The 18727-nt window shown below is 39.5% G+C and overlaps 1 protein-coding gene across 3 annotated transcripts in view; it reads left to right on the top strand.

Annotated features, from left to right (window-relative positions):
* Positions 1-18727, top strand: part of LOC143674514 (protein argonaute-4) — a 104478-nt gene that overhangs the window by 34138 nt on the left and 51613 nt on the right. The window contains exon 1 of one of the 3 annotated variants that reach the window (XM_077150320.1): positions 13570-13642. The exons of the other annotated variants lie outside the window; for them this stretch is intronic. Within the exon in view, the coding sequence (XP_077006435.1) occupies positions 13624-13642 (19 nt within the window). The 5' untranslated portion in view covers positions 13570-13623. Of the gene's footprint in view, positions 1-13569; positions 13643-18727 lie in introns of those variants that run through there. 3 annotated transcript variants of the gene reach the window in all.

The following is an 18727-nucleotide window of genomic DNA, read 5'->3' as shown; positions in this document are numbered from 1 at the left end:
ATCCAACAAATTAGACTTCAAATGTAAAACAGTTAAAAGAGACAAAGAAGGACACTATCTACTAATAAAAGGGGCAATTAAACAAGACAACATAACAATCATAAATATTTATGCACCGAACCAGAATGCCCCAAAATACGTGAGGAATACACTGCAAACACTGAAAAGGGAAATAGACACATATACCATAATAGTTGGAGACTTCAATTCACCACTCCCATCATTGGACAGAACATCTAGACAGAGGATCAATAAAGAAATAGAGAATCTGAATATTACTATAAATGAGCTAGACTTAACAGACATTTATAGGACATTACATCCCACAACAGCAGGATACACCTTTTTCTCAAGTGCTCATGGATCATTCTCAAAGATAGACCATATACTGGGTCACAAAGCAAGTCTTAACAAATTTAAAAAGATTGAAATCATACACAACACTTTCTCGGATCATAAAGGAATGAAGTTGGAAATCAATAATAAGCGGAGTGCCAGAAAATTCACAAATACATGGAGGCTCAACAACACACTCTTAAACAACCAGTGGGTCAAAGAAGAAAGTGCAAGAGAAATTAGTAAATACCTCGAGGCGAATGAAAATGAAAATACAACATATCAAAACTTATGGGACGCAGCAAAGGCAGTGCTAAGAGGGAAATTTATTGCCCTAAATGCCTATATCAGAAAAGAAGAAAAGGCAAAAATGCAGGAATTAACTGTCCACTTGGAAGAACTGGAGAAAGAACAGCAAACTAATCCCAAAGCAAGCAAAAGGAAAGAAATAACAAAGATTAGAGCAGAAATAAATGAAATTGAAAACATGAAAACAATAGAGAAAATCAATAAGACCAGAAGTTGGTTCTATGAGAAAATCAATAAGATTGATGGGCCCTTAGCAAGATGGACAAAAAGAAGAAGAGAGAGGATGCAAATAAATAAGATCAGAAATGGAAGAGGAGACATAACTACTGACCTCACAGAAATAAAGGAGGTAATAACAGGATACTATGAACAACTTTACGCTAATAAATACAACAATGAAGATGAAATGGACGGGTTCCTGGAAAGACATGAACAACCAACTTTGACTCAAGAAGACATAGATGACCTCAACAAACCAATCACAAGTAAAGAAATTGAATCAGTCATTCAAAAGCTTCCTAAAAAGAAAAGTCCAGGACCAGACAGCTTCACATGTGAATTCTATCAAACATTCCAGAAAGAATTAGTACCAACGCTCCTCAAACTCTTCAAAAAAATCGAAGTGGAGGGAAAAATACCTAATTCATTCTATGAAGCCAACATCACCCTCATACCAAAACCAGGCAAAGATATTACAAAAAAAGAAAACTACAGACCAATCTCTCTAATGAATATAGATGCAAAAATCCTCAATAAAATTCTAGCAAATTGTATCCAACAACACATTAAAAGAATTATACATCATGACCAAGTAGGATTCATCCCAGGTATGCAAGGATGGTTCAACATAAGAAAATCAATTAATGTAATACACCATATCAACAAATCAAAGCAGAAAAATCACATGATCATCTCAATTGATGCAGAGAAGGCATTTGACAAGATTCAACATCCTTTCCTGTTGAAAACACTTCAAAAGATAGGAATACAAGGAAACTTCCTTAAAATGATAGAGGGAATATATGAAAAACCCACAGCTAATATCATTCTCAATGGGGAAAAATTGAAAACGTTCCCCCTAAGATCAGGAACAAGACAAGGATGTCCACTATCACCACTATTATTCAACATTGTGTTGGAGTTCTAGCAGGAGCAATTAGACAAGAAAAAGAAATACAAGGCATCAGAATAGGAAAGGAAGAAGTAAAACTATCACTGTTTGCAGACGATATGATACTATACGTCGAAAACCCGGAAAAATGCACAACAAAACTACTAGAGCTAATAAATGAGTACAGCAAAGTAGCAGGTTACAAGATCAACATTCAAAAATCTGTAGCATTTCTATACACAAGTAATGAACAAGCGGAGGGGGAAATCAAGAAACGAATCCCATTTACAATTGCAACTAAAAGAATAAAATACCTAGGAATAAATTTAACTAAAGAGACAAAAAACCTATACAAAGAAAACTACAAAAAACTGTTAAAAGAAATCACAGAAGACCTAAATAGATGGAAGGGCATACCGTGTTGATGGATTGGAAGACTAAATATAGTTAAGATGTCAAGCCTACCTAAATTGATTTACAGATTCAATGCAATACCAATCAAAATCGCAACAACTTATTTTTCAGAAATAGAAAAACCAATAAGCAAATTTATCTGGAAGGGCAGGGTGCCCCGAATTGCTAAAAACATCTTGTGGAAAAAAAACGAAACTGGAGGTCTCGCACTGCCTGACTTTAAGGCATATTATGAAGCCACAGTGGTCAAAACAGCATGGTATTGGCATAAAGATAGATATATCGACCAATGGAATCGAATAGAGTGCTCAGATATAGACCCTCTCATCTATGGACATTTGATCTTTGATAAGGCAGTCAAGCCAACTCACCTGGGACAGAGCAGTCTCTTCAATAAATGGTGCCTAGAGAACTGGATATCCATATGCAAAAGAATGAAAGAAGACCCATCTCTCACACCCTATACAAAAGTTAACTCAAAATGGATCAAAGATCTAAACATTAGGTCTAAGACCATAAAACAGTTAGAGGAAAATGTTGGGAGATATCTTATGGATCTTACAACTGGAGGTGGTTTTATGGACCTTAAACCTAAAGCAAGAGCACTGAAGAAGGAAATAAATAAATGGGAACTCCTCAAAATTAAACACTTTTGTGCATCAAAGAACTTCATCAAGAAAGTAGAAAGACAACCTTCACAATGGGAGACAATATTTGGAAATGATATATCAGATAAAGGTCTAGTATCCAGAATTTATAAAGAGATTGTTCATCTCAACAACAAAAAGACAGCCAACCCAATTACAAAATGGGAAAAAGACTTGAACAGACACCTCTCAGAAGAGGAAATACGGATGGCCAAGAGGCACATGAAGAGATGCTCAATGTCCCTGGCCATTAGAGAAATGCAAATCAAAACCACAATGAGATATCATCTCACACCCACCAGAATGGCCATTATCAACAAAACAGAAAATGACAAGTGCTGGAGAGGATGCGGAGAAAGAGGCACACTTATCCACTGTTGGTGGGAATGTCAAAGGGTGCAACCACTGTGGAAGGCAGTTTGGCGGTTCCTCAAAAAGCTGAATATAGAACTGCCATACGACCCAGCAATACCATTGCTAGGTATCTACTCAAAGGACTTAAGGGCAAAGACACAAACGGACATTTGCACACCAATGTTTATAGCAGCATTATTTACAATTGCAAAGAGATGGAAACAGCCAAAATCTCCATCAACAGAAGAGTGGCTAAACAAACTGTGGTATATACATACGATGGAATATTATGCAGCTTTAAGACAAGATAAACTTATGAACCATGTAATAACATGGATGGACCTAGAGAATATTATGCTGAGTGAATCCAGCCAAAAACTAAAGGACAAATACTGTATGGTCCCACTGATGTGAACGGACATTCGAGAATAAACTTGAAATATGTCATTGGTAACAGAGTTCAGCAGGAGTTAGAAACAGGGTAAGACAATGGGTAATTGAAGCTGAAGGGATACAGACTGTGCAACAGGACTAGATACAAAAACTCAAAAATGGACAGCACAATAATACCTAATTGTAAAGTAATCATGTTAAAACACTGAATGAAGCTGCATCTGAGCTATAGGTTTTTGTTTTGTTTTGTTTTGTTTTGTTTTGATTTTACTATTATTACTTTTATTTTTTTCTCTATATTAACATTCTATATCTTTTTCGGTTATGTTGCTAGTTCTTCTAAACATATGCAAATGTACTAAGAAATGATGATCATGCATCTATGTGATGATGTTAAGAATTAATGATTGCATGTGTAGAATGGTATGATCTCTAAATGTTGGGTTAATTTCTTTTTTTCCGTTAATTAAAAAAAAAAAAAAAAAAGAGAAGGGATAATTGGAGCTGAAGGGATACAGACTGTACAACGGGACTGGATATAAAAACTCAGAAATGGACAGCACAATACTACCCAATTGTAATGCAATTATGTTAAAACACTGAATGAAGCTGCATGTGAGGTATAGGTTTTTTCTTTTTGTTTTTTTTGTTTTTTTTCTTTCTATTATTGTTTTAATTCTTATTCTGTTGTCTTTTTATTTCTTTTTCTAAATCGATGCAAATGTACTAAGAAATGATGAATATGCAACTATGTGATGTTATTAAGAATTACTGATTGTACATGTAGATTGGAATGATTTCTAATTGTTTTGTTAATTCTTTTTTTAATTAATAAAAAAAAAATAAAAAAAAAAATTCTAGCAAATTGTATCCAACAACACATTAAAAGAATTATACATCATGACCAAGTAGGATTCATCCCAGGTATGCAAGGATGGTTCAACATAAGAAAATCAATTAATGTAATACACCATATCAACAAATCAAAGCAGAAAAATCACATGATCATCTCAATTGATGCAGAGAAGGCATTTGACAAGATTCAACATCCTTTCCTGTTGAAAACACTTCAAAAGATAGGAATACAAGGAAACTTCCTTAAAATGATAGAGGGAATATATGAAAAACCCACAGCTAATATCATCCTCAATGGGGAAAAATTGAAAACGTTCCCCCTAAGATCAGGAACAAGACAAGGATGTCCACTATCACCACTATTATTCAACATTGTGTTGGAGTTCTAGCCAGAGCAATTAGACAAGAAAAAGAAATACAAGGCATCAGAATAGGAAAGGAAGAAGTAAAACTATCACTGTTTGCAGACGATATGATACTATACGTCGAAAACCCGGAAAAATGCACAACAAAACTACTAGAGCTAATAAATGAGTACAGCAAAGTAGCAGGTTACAAGATCAACATTCAAAAATCTGTAGCATTTCTATACACAAGTAATGAACAAGCGGAGGGGGAAATCAAGAAACGAATCCCATTTACAATTGCAACTAAAAGAATAAAATACCTAGGAATAAATTTAACTAAAGAGACAAAAAACCTATACAAAGAAAACTACAAAAAACTGTTAAAAGAAATCACAGAAGACCTAAATAGATGGAAGGGCATACCGTGTTGATGGATTGGAAGACTAAATATAGTTAAGATGTCAAGCCTACCTAAATTGATTTACAGATTCAATGCAATACCAATCAAAATCGCAACAACTTATTTTTCAGAAATAGAAAAACCAATAAGCAAATTTATCTGGAAGGGCAGGGTGCCCCGAATTGCTAAAAACATCTTGTGGAAAAAAAACGAAACTGGAGGTCTCGCACTGCCTGACTTTAAGGCATATTATGAAGCCACAGTGGTCAAAACAGCATGGTATTGGCATAAAGATAGATATATCGACCAATGGAATCGAATAGAGTGCTCAGATATAGACCCTCTCATCTATGGACATTTGATCTTTGATAAGGCAGTCAAGCCAACTCACCTGGGACAGAACAGTCTCTTCAATAAATGGTGCCTAGAGAACTGGATATCCATATGCAAAAGAATGAAAGAAGACCCATATCTCACACCCTATACAAAAGTTAACTCAAAATGGATCAAAGATCTAAACATTAGGTCTAAGACCATAAAACAGAGGAAAATGTTGGGAGATATCTTATGAAACTTACAATTGGAGGCGGTTTTATGGACCTTAAACCTAAAGCAAGAGCACTGAAGAAGGAAATAAATAAATGGGAACTCCTCAAAATTAAACACTTTTGTGCATCAAAGAACTTCATCAAGAAAGTAGAAAGACAGCCTACACAATGGGAGACAATATTTGGAAATGACATATCAGATAAAGGTCTAGTATCCAGAATTTATAAAGAGATTGTTCAACTCAACAACAAAAAGACAGCCAACCCAATTACAAAATGGGAAAAAGAGTTGAACAGACACCTCTCAGAAGAGGAAATACGGATGGCCAAGAGGCACATGAAGAGATGCTCAATGTCCCTGGCCATTAGAGAAATGCAAATCAAAACCACAATGAGATATCATCTCACACCCACCAGAATGGCCATTATCAACAAAACAGAAAATGACAAGTGCTGGAGAGGATGCGGAGAAAGAGGCACACTTATCCACTGTTGGTGGGAATGTCAAATGGTGCAACCACCGTGGAAGGCAGTTTGGCGGTTCCTCAAAAAGCTGAATATAGAATTGCCATACGATCCAGCAATACCATTGCTAGGTATCTACTCAAAGGACTTAAGGGCAAAGACACAAACGGACATTTGCACACCAATGTTTATAGCAGCATTATTTACAATTGCAAAGAGATGGAAACAGCCAAAATCTCCATCAACAGAAGAGTGGCTAAACAAACTGTGGTATATACATACGATGGAATATTATGCAGCTTTAAGACAGAATAAACTTATGAAGCATGTAATAACATGGATGGACCTAGAGAACATTATGCTGAGTGAGTCTAGCCAAAAACTAAAGGACAAATACTGTATGGTCCCACTGATGTGAACTGACATTCGAGAATAAACTTGGAATATGTCATTGGTAACAGAGACCAGCAGGAGTTAGAAACAGGGTAAGATAATGGGTAATTGGAGCTGAAGGGATACAGACTGTGCAACAGGACTAGATACAAAAACTCAAAAATGGACAGCACAATAATACCTAATCGTAAAGTAATCATGTGAAAACACTGAATGAAGCTGCATCTGAGCTATAGGTTTTTGTTTTTTTTGGTTTTTGTTTTTGTTTTTGTTTTTTTTATTTTTGTCTGTCTGGTTGTTTGTTTGTCTTTTTTTTTTACTATTATTATTACTTTTATTTTTTTTCTCTGTATTAACATTCTATATCTTTTTCTGTTGTGTTGCTAGTTCTTCTAAACCGATGCAAATGTACTAAGAAACAATGATCATGCATCTATGTGATGATGTTAAGAATTACTGATTGCATATGTAGAATGGTATGATTTCTAAATGTTGGGTTAATTTCCTTTTTTCCGTTAATTAATAAAAAAAAAAAAAAACAAAAAAACACTACCTGTATCTAATGGCTCCCAAGTTTGTTTCTCCAGGACAGATATGGCCTCTGAAACTCAGACTTATATATACAGTGCCTCTTTGATACCCCTTTTAAAATATGTAGTAGACATTTGAAATTTAGCAGGTTCAAAACAGAACTTCTGATCTTCCCTCTCATTTAAGTAGAACATCTCCTTCTACCAGACAGGCTGGCTAGAAGAGAAGCTAGGCATTGAATAATCCCCAAATTCTTTTAATTTTAGTCTTTCTTCTTTTCCTCTAAGCTTCCTTTTCCTCTGACCACAGCAACTCTGGTGGTTTTAAAACACGGCCACAAATTATTTGACATCCCTTATATCAAGAAGTAGGTCTTTACCTCCCTTTGAATATAGGTGGGCCTGTGAATGCTTTGATCAAAGGAAAACGGTGGCAGTGATACTATTTGACTTCTGAGGTGAAGACATAAAAGGCTATGCAGTTTGCACCTTACACACTGGAACACTTTACTAGAGTTCTGAGCTTCCATGTAAGAAGTTTGACTGCCCTGAGGACACCATGGTAGAGAGGCCATATGTAGGTGCTATGGGTTGATTGTCCCAGAGTGTGATTACAAAGATTCTATACTATGTGTTAAATGTTGCAGATGCAGAATGAATGAAGCAAGTCCCTGCCTTCAAGATTACCCCCTTACTATAAGTCCAAGGAGAGAATCTAATTGCACCACCACCACCACATGGGGACTTGCTTCTCTTCCTTCTTTTTCTTAGTTTTTAAGCTATTTGATGGATAAGAATTGAGAATCCATAAAGAAAGCCATATATCTATGGTCAAATGATTTTTGACAAGGGTGTCAAGTTCACTCAGTGGAGGAAAGACTAGTCTTTTCAATATATGGTGTTGGGAGAAATGGATATCACGTGCAAATGAATGAGTTTGGATCCATACCCCACACCAAATACAAAAATGAGCTCAAAATGGAAAAAGAGCTAAAACCAAACAACTCTTAGAAGAAAATATAAAAATAAATCTTTATGAACTTGGACTAGATGAAAACATAGGAATACATTTTTGTGACCTTGGGTTAGACAGTGGTTTCTTAGATATGACACTAAAAGCACAAGCAACCAAAGAAGAAAGTAGATAAGTTGGATTTCATCAAAATAAAAAACTTTTGTGCTTCCCAGAACACCATAAAAAAAAACCAAAAAGAGAACTCAAAGAATTTTGCAAACTATATATCTGATAATTGACTTGTATTAGAATGCATAGAGAAGTCCTACAAGTCAATAATGAAAAGACAAATAACCCAATTTAAAAATGGGTATAAGATTTGAACAGACATTTCTCCTAAAAAGATAAGTGAATGGCCAATTAGCACATGAATAGATATTCAACATCATTAGCCATTAGGGCAATGCAAATCAAAACCACAAAGAAATGCTACTTCACACTCACTGTGATGGCTATTATCAAAAAAAAAAAGGGGGGGGGCGGGAAATAACAAGTGTAGGTGAGGATGTGGAGAAATTGGAACCCTCATGCACTGCTGGTGGGAATGTAAAATGGTGCAGCTGCTGTGGAAAACTGTCAGTTTCTCAAAAAGTTAAATATTCAGTTACCATTTATCAAAGCAGTTTCATTCCCAGGCATACACCCAAGAGAACTGAAAACTTGTGTTCACACAAAAACTTATACAATTATTTATAGCGGCTTTATTCATAACAAGCAAAAAGTGGAAAGGAAACACATGTTCACTAACTGATGAATGGATAAACAAAATGTGGTATATCCAGACAATGGAATATTACTCAGCCTTAAAATGAAACACTGATATTTGTTACAACACGGGTGAACTTTGAAAAATTTATGTTAGGTGAAAGAGCCACTCATAAAAGGCCACATATGGTATAATTCTATTTATATAAAATGTCCAGAATAGGTAAGTCATAGAGACAGAGGTGGATTAGTCATAACCTAGAGCTAGGGTGATAAGAGAATGGGGAGTGACTGCTAATGGTTCCACAATTTTCTTTTGGAATGATGAACATTATGGAACTAGATAGTGGTAATGGTTGCACAACCTTCTGAATACACTAAAGTCACTTAATTGTACACTTAAATGGTACATGAAGTATATATTTAAAAATGCAAAAGAACAAGGCTACCAGGTAGAGCAGGTGTAACAGAAATTCAATGTGGTAGTCAGGTGCTTGCTGGCTCTTGGGGTTCTGGCTTGGTTCAGTCATGTTCAATGTGGATCCTTGTCCCCGACAGTTAGAATGGCTCCAATTTAACTTCCACTTAAGATTTTTGTTTAAACAAGAGGTTCTTGAGCTAAAGAAGAGTGAAGCCCTTGGCCTTGTTTTTAAACCGCAAAGAAGCTTCTCCTTGACTTCTACGCTCCAGGCTTTGTGGGAAGTTGGTGTGAAGAGAGGCCGGGGAATGAAACCATTGACAGAAACCAGCAGCCCAAAGGTTGAAGTGATACAAGCAGCCTGGGTGGCTGGAGCTCTGCCTTCTGGCACAGCAACTGCTAGCCAGGCTCTCTCTAGGGCAGTCTGGCCCCAGAGGATCACTGACACATTCGAGAAGTTCAGCTCCATTCATAAATCTTGACTGAGCATGTTCTCTATGCCAGGCCCTGGCACCCAGAGGGGTGAGCCAAGTCTCTGTCCTCAGGTGGCTCAGGCACAGGATGCATAAACATGTACAGTCCCTGACAGCTCTACCTCCTTCTCTTGGACAAGCAGAGATGTTGAGCTCCCCCATCTCTTGAGGAACAGTGAGACAATGTGGTGGGGAGCAGAGAGATGTCACATTGTACTTTTTAGCTAGGAGGAATGAAGGAGAACTAGTACTTACTAGACACTTACTCTCTGCCAGATACACAGGAGTATGCACATGTGTCATTTAATTTCCTCCTTACAACAGTCTTGAGCAGTAGATGAAGCAAGGTTCTTATAAATGGAACTGGGATTTGAATCCAGGACTGTCTAACTTGAAAATCTGTGCTCTGGAGAAGCTGGAGATTGACTCAGATTTTTTTTTTTTTTTTTTTTTACCTCTTACTTGCCACTAGATCATTTCTAGTTCCCACTATTTACACATTCACTCGCTTACTTGCTCATTCATTCATCCATATCATAAATATCCTGAAGAAGGTACTTGGTGCCAGGTAGGGTATTAGGCAGTAGAGACACAAGTATGAACACCAGAATAAGGCATCAGCTCTGCTTTTAAGGATTTACGGTGTAGCAGGGGTCAGAGCTGGATTGGGACATAAGACCAGGAGCTGAGTTAATTCTAACACCAAAGGGGGCACAGTGTTGATCTGGCCAGTTGGCAAAAGGATAAAGGAGTGGTATATATATATATATATTTGTGAAACATAACATATATACAAAAATGCAATAAATTTCAAAGTACATTTTAACAAGCAGTTTTAGAACAGATTTCAGTTTGTTATGGGTTACAGTTCCACAATTTCAGGTTTTTCCTTCTAGCTGCTCCAAGACACTGGAGATTAAAAAGAAATATCAATATAATGATTCAAATGTCATGCTCATTTGTTAAATCCTAACTTCTCTGTTATAACTCCTCTTTCTCCTTTGATCCTTCTTAAAGGCATGGTTTTAACATGAAGATTCAAGGTTTGGGATCTGCAGTTGGGGCAAAAATATTTCTAATTGCTTACCAATCCCTCACCCTATCCTTGCAGTACATGGGATATGGAACAAGGTGCAGCCATCATCAGAGCTACAAGGGAAGTGGTATTCTGGGGCAGGGCTTCCTCTCTGGCACTGGCGGAAGTAGAAGGAGGACTTGCTGAACAGGCAGAGGTTTAGGGGAGTTCACTGAGCACAACACTTCAGTTTCGGAGGTCTTGGTAAGAAAGGTTTTCAGGAGGGTGGTGTGGGTGCTTGAGTGTGAGTGAGGTTTGGAATGAGAATGTAGAAGATGATTAGAGTGGTCAAGAATGACAGGGTTGAGAGACTAAAGAATAAGACTTTAAGGTCCCTACTGGAACTATGGGGTACAGACATTTATCATTGAAGTTTCTGAGGCTAAATGGTTACACTATTTCCAATCCAGAGAACAAGCTATGGTCTCTGCTCAGGGTGCCAAATAGAATATGGGAAAAAGTTATTGGTGAGTGGGGGTGATGAAGTTGGCCTCCAACCAGGCTGGAAGCCATCAGCACTGTTTAAACTGTGGGAGAACTTAGCTTTATCGAAGTTTAAACGGTGGGAGAATGTGCTGGTTTGGAAGGAAGTATGCCCCCTAAGAAAAGCCATGTTTTAATATAAATCCCATTTCATAAAGGTAGAATAATCCCTATTCAATGCTGTATGTTTGTTTGAAACTGTAATGAGATGTGATTTAGTCAAGAATGGTTGTTAAACTGGATTAAGGGACGACATGTCTCCACCCATTTGGGTGGGTCTTGATTGGTTTATTGGAGTCCTATAGAAGAGGAAACATTTTGGAGAGAGAGATTCAGAGAGAGCAAAACGATGTAGCCATGAGATGCAGAGTCCACGAGCCAGCAACCTTTGGAGATGAAGAAGGAAAACACCTCCCGGGGAGCTTCATGAAACCAGAAGCCAGGAGAGAAAGCTAGCAGATGACAATGCCATGTTCGCCATGTGTCCTTCCAGCTGAGAGAGAAGCCCTGACTGTGTTCACCACATGCCTTCTCACTTGAGACAGAGACCCTGAACTTCATCGGCCTTCTTGAACCAAGGTGTCTTTCCCTGGATGCCTTTGATTGGTTATTTCTATAGACTTGTTTTAATTGGGACATTTTCTCGGCCTTAGAACTATAAACCAGCAACTCATTAAATTCTCCCTTTTAAAAGCCATTCTGTTTCTGGTAAATTGCATTCCAGCAGCTAGCAAACTAGAACAGAGAACTTAAGGAACCCCAGTTGATTCTTCTTATCCTCTTAGCTGTGAATTGGTCAGTTTATTTAGTGGATACCTCCTCCCAGCCAAAACTTCTGTCCCCTATTCTGTTTCCAGTGAACACCTATTTTATCAGAGAGATACCTTGGAAAGAACTAGGAATATGGTGCCAGTAGACTAGAATTTAGTCACTAGATTGAAAGACAAATTCTACAGCAATCAGAGATGGAACCAGCCGGAAATTGGATGCAAGTCTTTGAAAGCCATTTTTTCCAAACTTCATTGTTGTGTCACCTAAGGCAAAGCTTAACTTAGCTTCCCTGATCTTCAGTTTCCTCATCTGTACAAATACTTACCTTAATAATTCCTACCTTAACAGTGGTTACAGGTGGTGCCCCAAATTTTGTAATGACAAAAATTTGTAAAGGCACACCATGGCAAGGCACATGTCATTTAATCTTTTTGTAATGACAAAAATTAATTGGCTGTAAACCTGCAAGTGCTAAAGTGAATGCCTCACGACACATACAGCCTGTTCCTTTCTAACTAGTGAACACAGGGCTCCTTGCTTCTACCAGCTAAAACTGCTTCTTGGCCTGTAGTCCTATGTTCTCCCCCTAGAAGTCTAGAAGCCCCAGTGATGCTGGGACTGCCGGGCTGGCCATACTGCCTTGGAGGGGAAGCTGCTCTCTCCGCTCCTAGCAGCTAAGGTGAAGACACCTGAGAAGCAAGACTCTCCCTAGGTGATTGGTAACTTGCTGACCTGAGGTGCATGTCCTGGAACCAGCAGAGAATGCATCATTCATCAGAGTTCGTTCTCCTGGTGTTTCCAGACCTCACAGGGAGGGAAGAGCAGCCGGACATGTGGTGTGCGATGAAGACATGGAGACAGCAGGGGACGTGCTGAGTATGAGGTGATCCTAGGGTTCTCGGTCCCAGCCACAGACGGGCGGAAGAAGTGACCTGGGGTGGGAGGAAAGATGTACCTGATATGACTCTCAGGACACTTTGCACGGACAGAAGTGAGGCAGTGTGTCTGTGGATCAGCAAAGATTAGAATCCAGATCTTTTGCGCGGCACTGTGTATCAGGAGCATTGGGGGGATCGCACGGAGCCCCCTGCAGCAGGGATGGCCGCCCTGGGCAGACCGGGCAGTGAGGGCGGGCGGGCGCGTGCCCGAGACGTCCTCGGGGCACTGCCCCCTCGCGCGCGCGCCCGTCCCCGCCTCACCCCGCCCCCTGCCCCCAGTCGGGCTCGTTGGACCCCGCATCCGGGGACGCGCACGCCCCCTTCGCGAGCCGGGACCCCGGGCGCGCGCGCCCCGCGCCCCCTCCCCGCCCGGCGGGCGCGCGCGTTGGCTCCGGCTCCCGCTGGCAGCGGCGGCAGCGGCGGGGATTGTTTTTGTTGTCGCTGAGGCCGGAAGAGCCGCGGGAGCCGGGTCCCTGTCCCCGGGCCGCGCGCCGCCGCCGCCCCTTGCCCAGCGCCGGCGTCTCCGCGGCGCCCCTCCGGCGCCAATATTCCGGAGATCAAGCGTTACGCGGCGGCGGCGGCGGCGGCGGGGCCCGGAGCGGGAGGCACCGGGGACCGGGGCGAGGCGGCCCCCGCCGCGGCCATGGAAGCGCTGGGACCCGGTGAGGAGCGCGCTCGGGCGGGGGCCGGGCCCCGGACCTTGTGGGCCCGCGGGTGGGCGTGCGGGCGTGCGGGACTTCGCTGTCCCGCCGTCCAGCCGGCCTGTGCTCACCCGGGTTCGGGGTGTCAGGCCTCGGGGAAGGGAACTTGTGCCCTATTGCACAAGGCGCGGGGAGCTGACTGTGCCCGGGGGGCGGGGACTGCACCCCAGCCTGGAAGAAGGGCCAGATTGCGAGGTCTAAGGGAGGGAGGCCAGGGAAGGTGACCCGCGCTTCCGGGTGGAGGGGAGGTAGGACCCCACCTCAGGGAGGTGGTCTGTGCTCCAGGGTCGTGGTGAGGACACCGCATGTGCAGCGAAAGCCTGACCCGTACCGGCCAGGGACCCTCACCTACTCCCAGGAGTATTCTTGGCTTTGAGCCGCACCCCTATTTTTCTTTGCACCGGCAGACGGTCCAGAGCCCGCATAAGAGGAAGAACTTTCCTCAAGCTCCTCTCATGACCCTCGAAGGCTAAGGGAGCAAAGTACCCAACCTTTTTCAAAGGGCCTGAAATCTCGCGGGTCGTGGTCCGGTGTCTGTTTATCTGTCAGGCTGTGTGACAGTCGCAGAGTGATCTGGGCTAGCCACTTACTGCAGAGAGTTACCAGCCAGCCCACTCAAGCACAAGCCTTAATGCCCCGAGTTTTCTTCTAACTGGGTTATGGGTGGTTGTGAGCATCAAAAGAAAGGAGAAAGTGCTAGGATACTGTAATTTGCTGTGGATATGACTGGCCTCTGGTTGTCTCCCCATCTCTGCCCAAACTAGAGGAACCATTCCAGGGTGTTATAAGTGCCCTGTGAATTTAAGCCTGATTCTCCCACCTGGAGCCCCAAAAGGCTACTTGGTGCTTTGGCTAAGTAGGGCAGGGTTTAGGGGTGTGGTGGAATTAACTTTAATATTCAAACTTCATCTATCTAGTGAATTTAGTTGTGGAGTATTTCATTTTGTTTAGTGCATAGAAAATTCAGTTTACCATTTGAGTTTCATAACTTTACAGGTTTGTTTATTTAGAATTTGTTTGCATAGCTGAATAGTTAAACCCCACCTTAATTTGCTGCTTAAAGTATTTTTTAAAGCTTTCAAAGTCAAATTTCATATGCCTTTTAAAAATAACCTATTTTGGCACACTAATACTATTTGGTAAACCTCCGTGTATTATGCTAGATTACTTCAGATACATCCCCTGACTAAAGGAGTGATCAAGTCCTTAGGAATGCTACAGACTTCCAATCAAATCCAATCTAGTAACTTAATAGTATATGACCTCGGGCAAATTACTTCCTTTGAACTTCCATTTCCTCATCTATAAAATGAGAATAATAATACTTATGTGTTTCAGGTTGTTGTGAAAATGAAATGAGATAATGTATGTGAAAGACATTGTAGAGACTAGTGCATTGTAGACGCTCAAAAAATGTTTCTTCCTTCCCTTTCCTATTAGTAACTTATGATTGAAGCAACTGTTGCATTTATTAGCTGATATCAAAAGAGACTATGTAACTGAATACAGAAGCTGAATTTCATGGAAAGGATCAATGGGATGGTGTCAGAAAGAACCCAGGGTCTCTTCTTTTCTTCTGATATTTAGCTTTTGCACATTATTACCCAGGATTGTTCAGATTGTGGAAAATTAATTCTCACCAACATGTTTTAAAACACTAATGAGTAATCCAAAATGTCACATAGCTCTTTCCTGTCTGCTGGAATGTTTTCCTATCTGCTGTCTAGCAAACTCCCTTTTTTGGTGTTATAATACCTTGGAAACCTAATTAATGCCTTACTGAGCATGGAATCAGAACAAAGGGAGTTGGTAATCTTGTGGGATATTTCATCTAGGCTGTTCTGAAACCTAGAGAAGCATTCCTACTTCTCTGTTACAACATACCTATCTCATGCTTCGTGTCCTCACCACTGAAGAATCACTGAAGCGTACTTGGTCTTGCTCTCTTCTGCTCCCAACCCTGGTTCTATTTCTGACAACAGCTCAGAAATATAATGAATTAGGACACACCTATTTTGGTTATTGATGATACCTTTTTTTGATCCTCTGTGAGATAGGCCAGGCAGGTATTATCCCCATTTTACCAATAAGAAAACTGAGATTCAGAGAGCTTAAGCGACTACATCATGGTCTCAAGGCTGAATAGTGAAATAAGGATCAAACTCTGGATCATCTGACTTCTAATCTAATGCCCTCTTCTTCATTTAAAGCTGACCTCTTCCATTCTATATTACTTACATTTGTTTCCAGCTCTCAAGATTTCATTTTGACTTCATCACTAAATTTTGGGGCTGCTCCCAATATAAAGCCTAGGGACCTTTGAGCACTAACTATAACATTTTCATGGTGCAATAATAATAGCTAATGTTTATTGAGTGATTACTATCACCAGGCATTGCTCTCAGCCTTTTATATATATCATCTCATTGAATCCTCACAATAACTTTATGAGATAAGATGCTATTAATATCACTCCCATTTTATAGATGAGGAAATTGAGGCACTGAGAAGCTGAGAAATGGCCCCCCATTTTGCAGCTAAGGAGTATTGAAACCCAGATTCAAACCAGGCCATTTCGTTCAAAAGCCTTAGCCACTGTTTATTGCCACATAAAGAGACAGTTTGCTAAGTTCAAGGAAACCAGTTTTTGGCATGTAAAACTTTAGAACATGCTTTTCTAAATAAACCTTCTAAACTTATTAAAAGAAATGATCACTCAACCTTCTGACTTTTCTCACTTGCCAAGGAAAAGCAATATGCAATATTTACTTTTCTCAACTTTTTAATTCCTTTTCTTTCAATTCCTCTGCCTTTGCAAGTACTTCAGAGGGTTTTAATTGTCATAGGATTGTGAAGTTTTGGGGGGCCAAAAATGCACTGGACTGAAAGTTAGATAACCTGGATTCTACTTATGATTTAAATCAGAATCATATATCCTTGAGCAAGAAATCCAGCTTTATGATATAATGATTAAGTATATCTTGGAATATGCAGGATTAGGTTATGTATAAACCTAATTGATCGGGTCAATTCAGCATGCTTATCACCTCTGAGAGTATTTATTATTTATCTCTTACCTTGTTCTTAAGTATATTATCACACCCAGTGTAAATCCCTTGTATACCAGAAGCAGAACTCAACTCCAAGCAATAATAATACTTTTAGTATAAATTATGTGCTTTTGCTTTATTGAACAATAATTGTCAATTTGGGGATATTAGGGACAACTAAATTCCTGTTTAGTTTTTTCTGGAATTGCTACAAGGCTTATCAGTAATGTTTAAACATTTGTTGAATTCCTCCAATATGCTGGTAATTGAATTAGGTCTTGGGGAGACAGTGATGAACTGGTAGTCCATTTCTTCCAGGTGCTTACAGTCTAGTGGAGGAGATGGTAATTTAACAAGTGGTTTATCCTTACTTGTACTAAGTGCTCCCACATACTGAGTGTCTTGGGAACACATAGGGTGCATTCTCGAGTCTGGGTGAATCACAAAAGGCTTTCCAAGGTCACATCTTACCTGAGTTTTGAAGGATGAATAGAGTTTAGGAGAAGAATGGACGATCAAATTTAATATATGAAATATGTTAGTATAAGGTGATCTTCAACAATAGACCCAAATTTTATTGAAGTGTTTTCTCTAATCTTCCTAAGGGTTATGAAAATAGAGCAGCTTCTTGCTTCAAAATTTTCCTTCCTTAGTGAATTTTCTTTGCTCTCAGTGAAGAGTCATTATGGTAAGAAGACATGTTGTAATTTTCTAATGTAACCATAGCCCACCTTACTTGACACCTATTTATAGCCAAAAATATGTTTATTTTTAAGGTCAATATACACTAGATATTATCATCAAAAGAGAATAAGGTTTTTTCTAGGCCAGTATATCCCAAACTGCATTCCACAAAACCCCCTTTTTCTGGATATTAGTAGATGGCAATTTAAATTAAAAAAAAGAAAAGAGTTCTAGGGAAAAATCAGCTGAATAAATGATGAGTTAAAGTTTATCAGGCTTATTTATTACGTGACTTTTAGAGAATTTAATATAAAAATGTGCATCAGAATTTTAAGAAGGGGAGAGAATATGCAAGTTTTTTTTTAAGCTAATGGAAGTTTTATTGTCTTTTTTTTAATTTTTGAAGTAGCATCATGTGGACCATCAGTGGAATAGTTTGGAAAGTGTGCTGTCTGTTGGAGTTTCTCAACCTCAGCACTATTGCTATTTTGGGCTGCATAATTCTTTGTTGTGGGAGACTCCTGTGCATTGTACAATGTTTAGCAGCATCTCTGGCCCCTACCCACTAGATATCAATAGCACCCCACATTTATGACAACCAAAAATGTTTCTAGACATTTGCCAAATGTTTCTTGGGGGTGCAAAATCTCCTCTGGTTAAGAACCACTGTCTAGACTTTAAGTTCCTTGAAGGCAGGGATTCTTTCTTTTTCCTCTTGAGTCCTCAGTGCAGGTTTGGCATGTAATAAATTAATAAATGTTTGTTGAGAAAATGAACTAGAGCTTTTGACCAGGAAACTCTTGGATTGTCCAGATTCTAAAAATATCAGATTATAGACAAGAAGGTTTAGCATTGTTTCACTATTAAAATCAGCAAGTAAATTGATAAATATAGCTATTGCTTAAACTCTCTTGTCTGCATAACCTAGAATAATGCAGCCTAATTTATTTGGAATTAATGGATAATCTCTAGCCTGAGCATGATGATGGATACCAGACTTTAAAGATGGTTTTATTTTAAAAATGCATATAAGTTTGCAAGCCTTGTCATAAAGCCACAATACTCATGAAAGGTTTAATATACAAGCGTACATCCGAGAAGAATTCATCGGTCTGTCTATCTAATTTCCATGTCCTCATTTTCAAAATACCAGCAACATGGAAAAATATTTAGAAATCTAGATAACCTAGATCAAAACTCTCCAAACTCTATATCAGAATATGGTCCGTGAATTACAAAGATCTCAAAAATTATAGTTATCATTGTCATCATCATCGTCGAGGAAATATTATCCTTCATGACCAAATAGCAT

The sequence above is a fragment of the Tamandua tetradactyla genome, chromosome 2 (genome assembly GCF_023851605.1).
Source record: "Tamandua tetradactyla isolate mTamTet1 chromosome 2, mTamTet1.pri, whole genome shotgun sequence".
Classification (NCBI taxonomy): Eukaryota; Metazoa; Chordata; class Mammalia; order Pilosa; family Myrmecophagidae; genus Tamandua; species Tamandua tetradactyla.
This window is presented reverse-complemented; position numbering and strand designations above follow the sequence as displayed.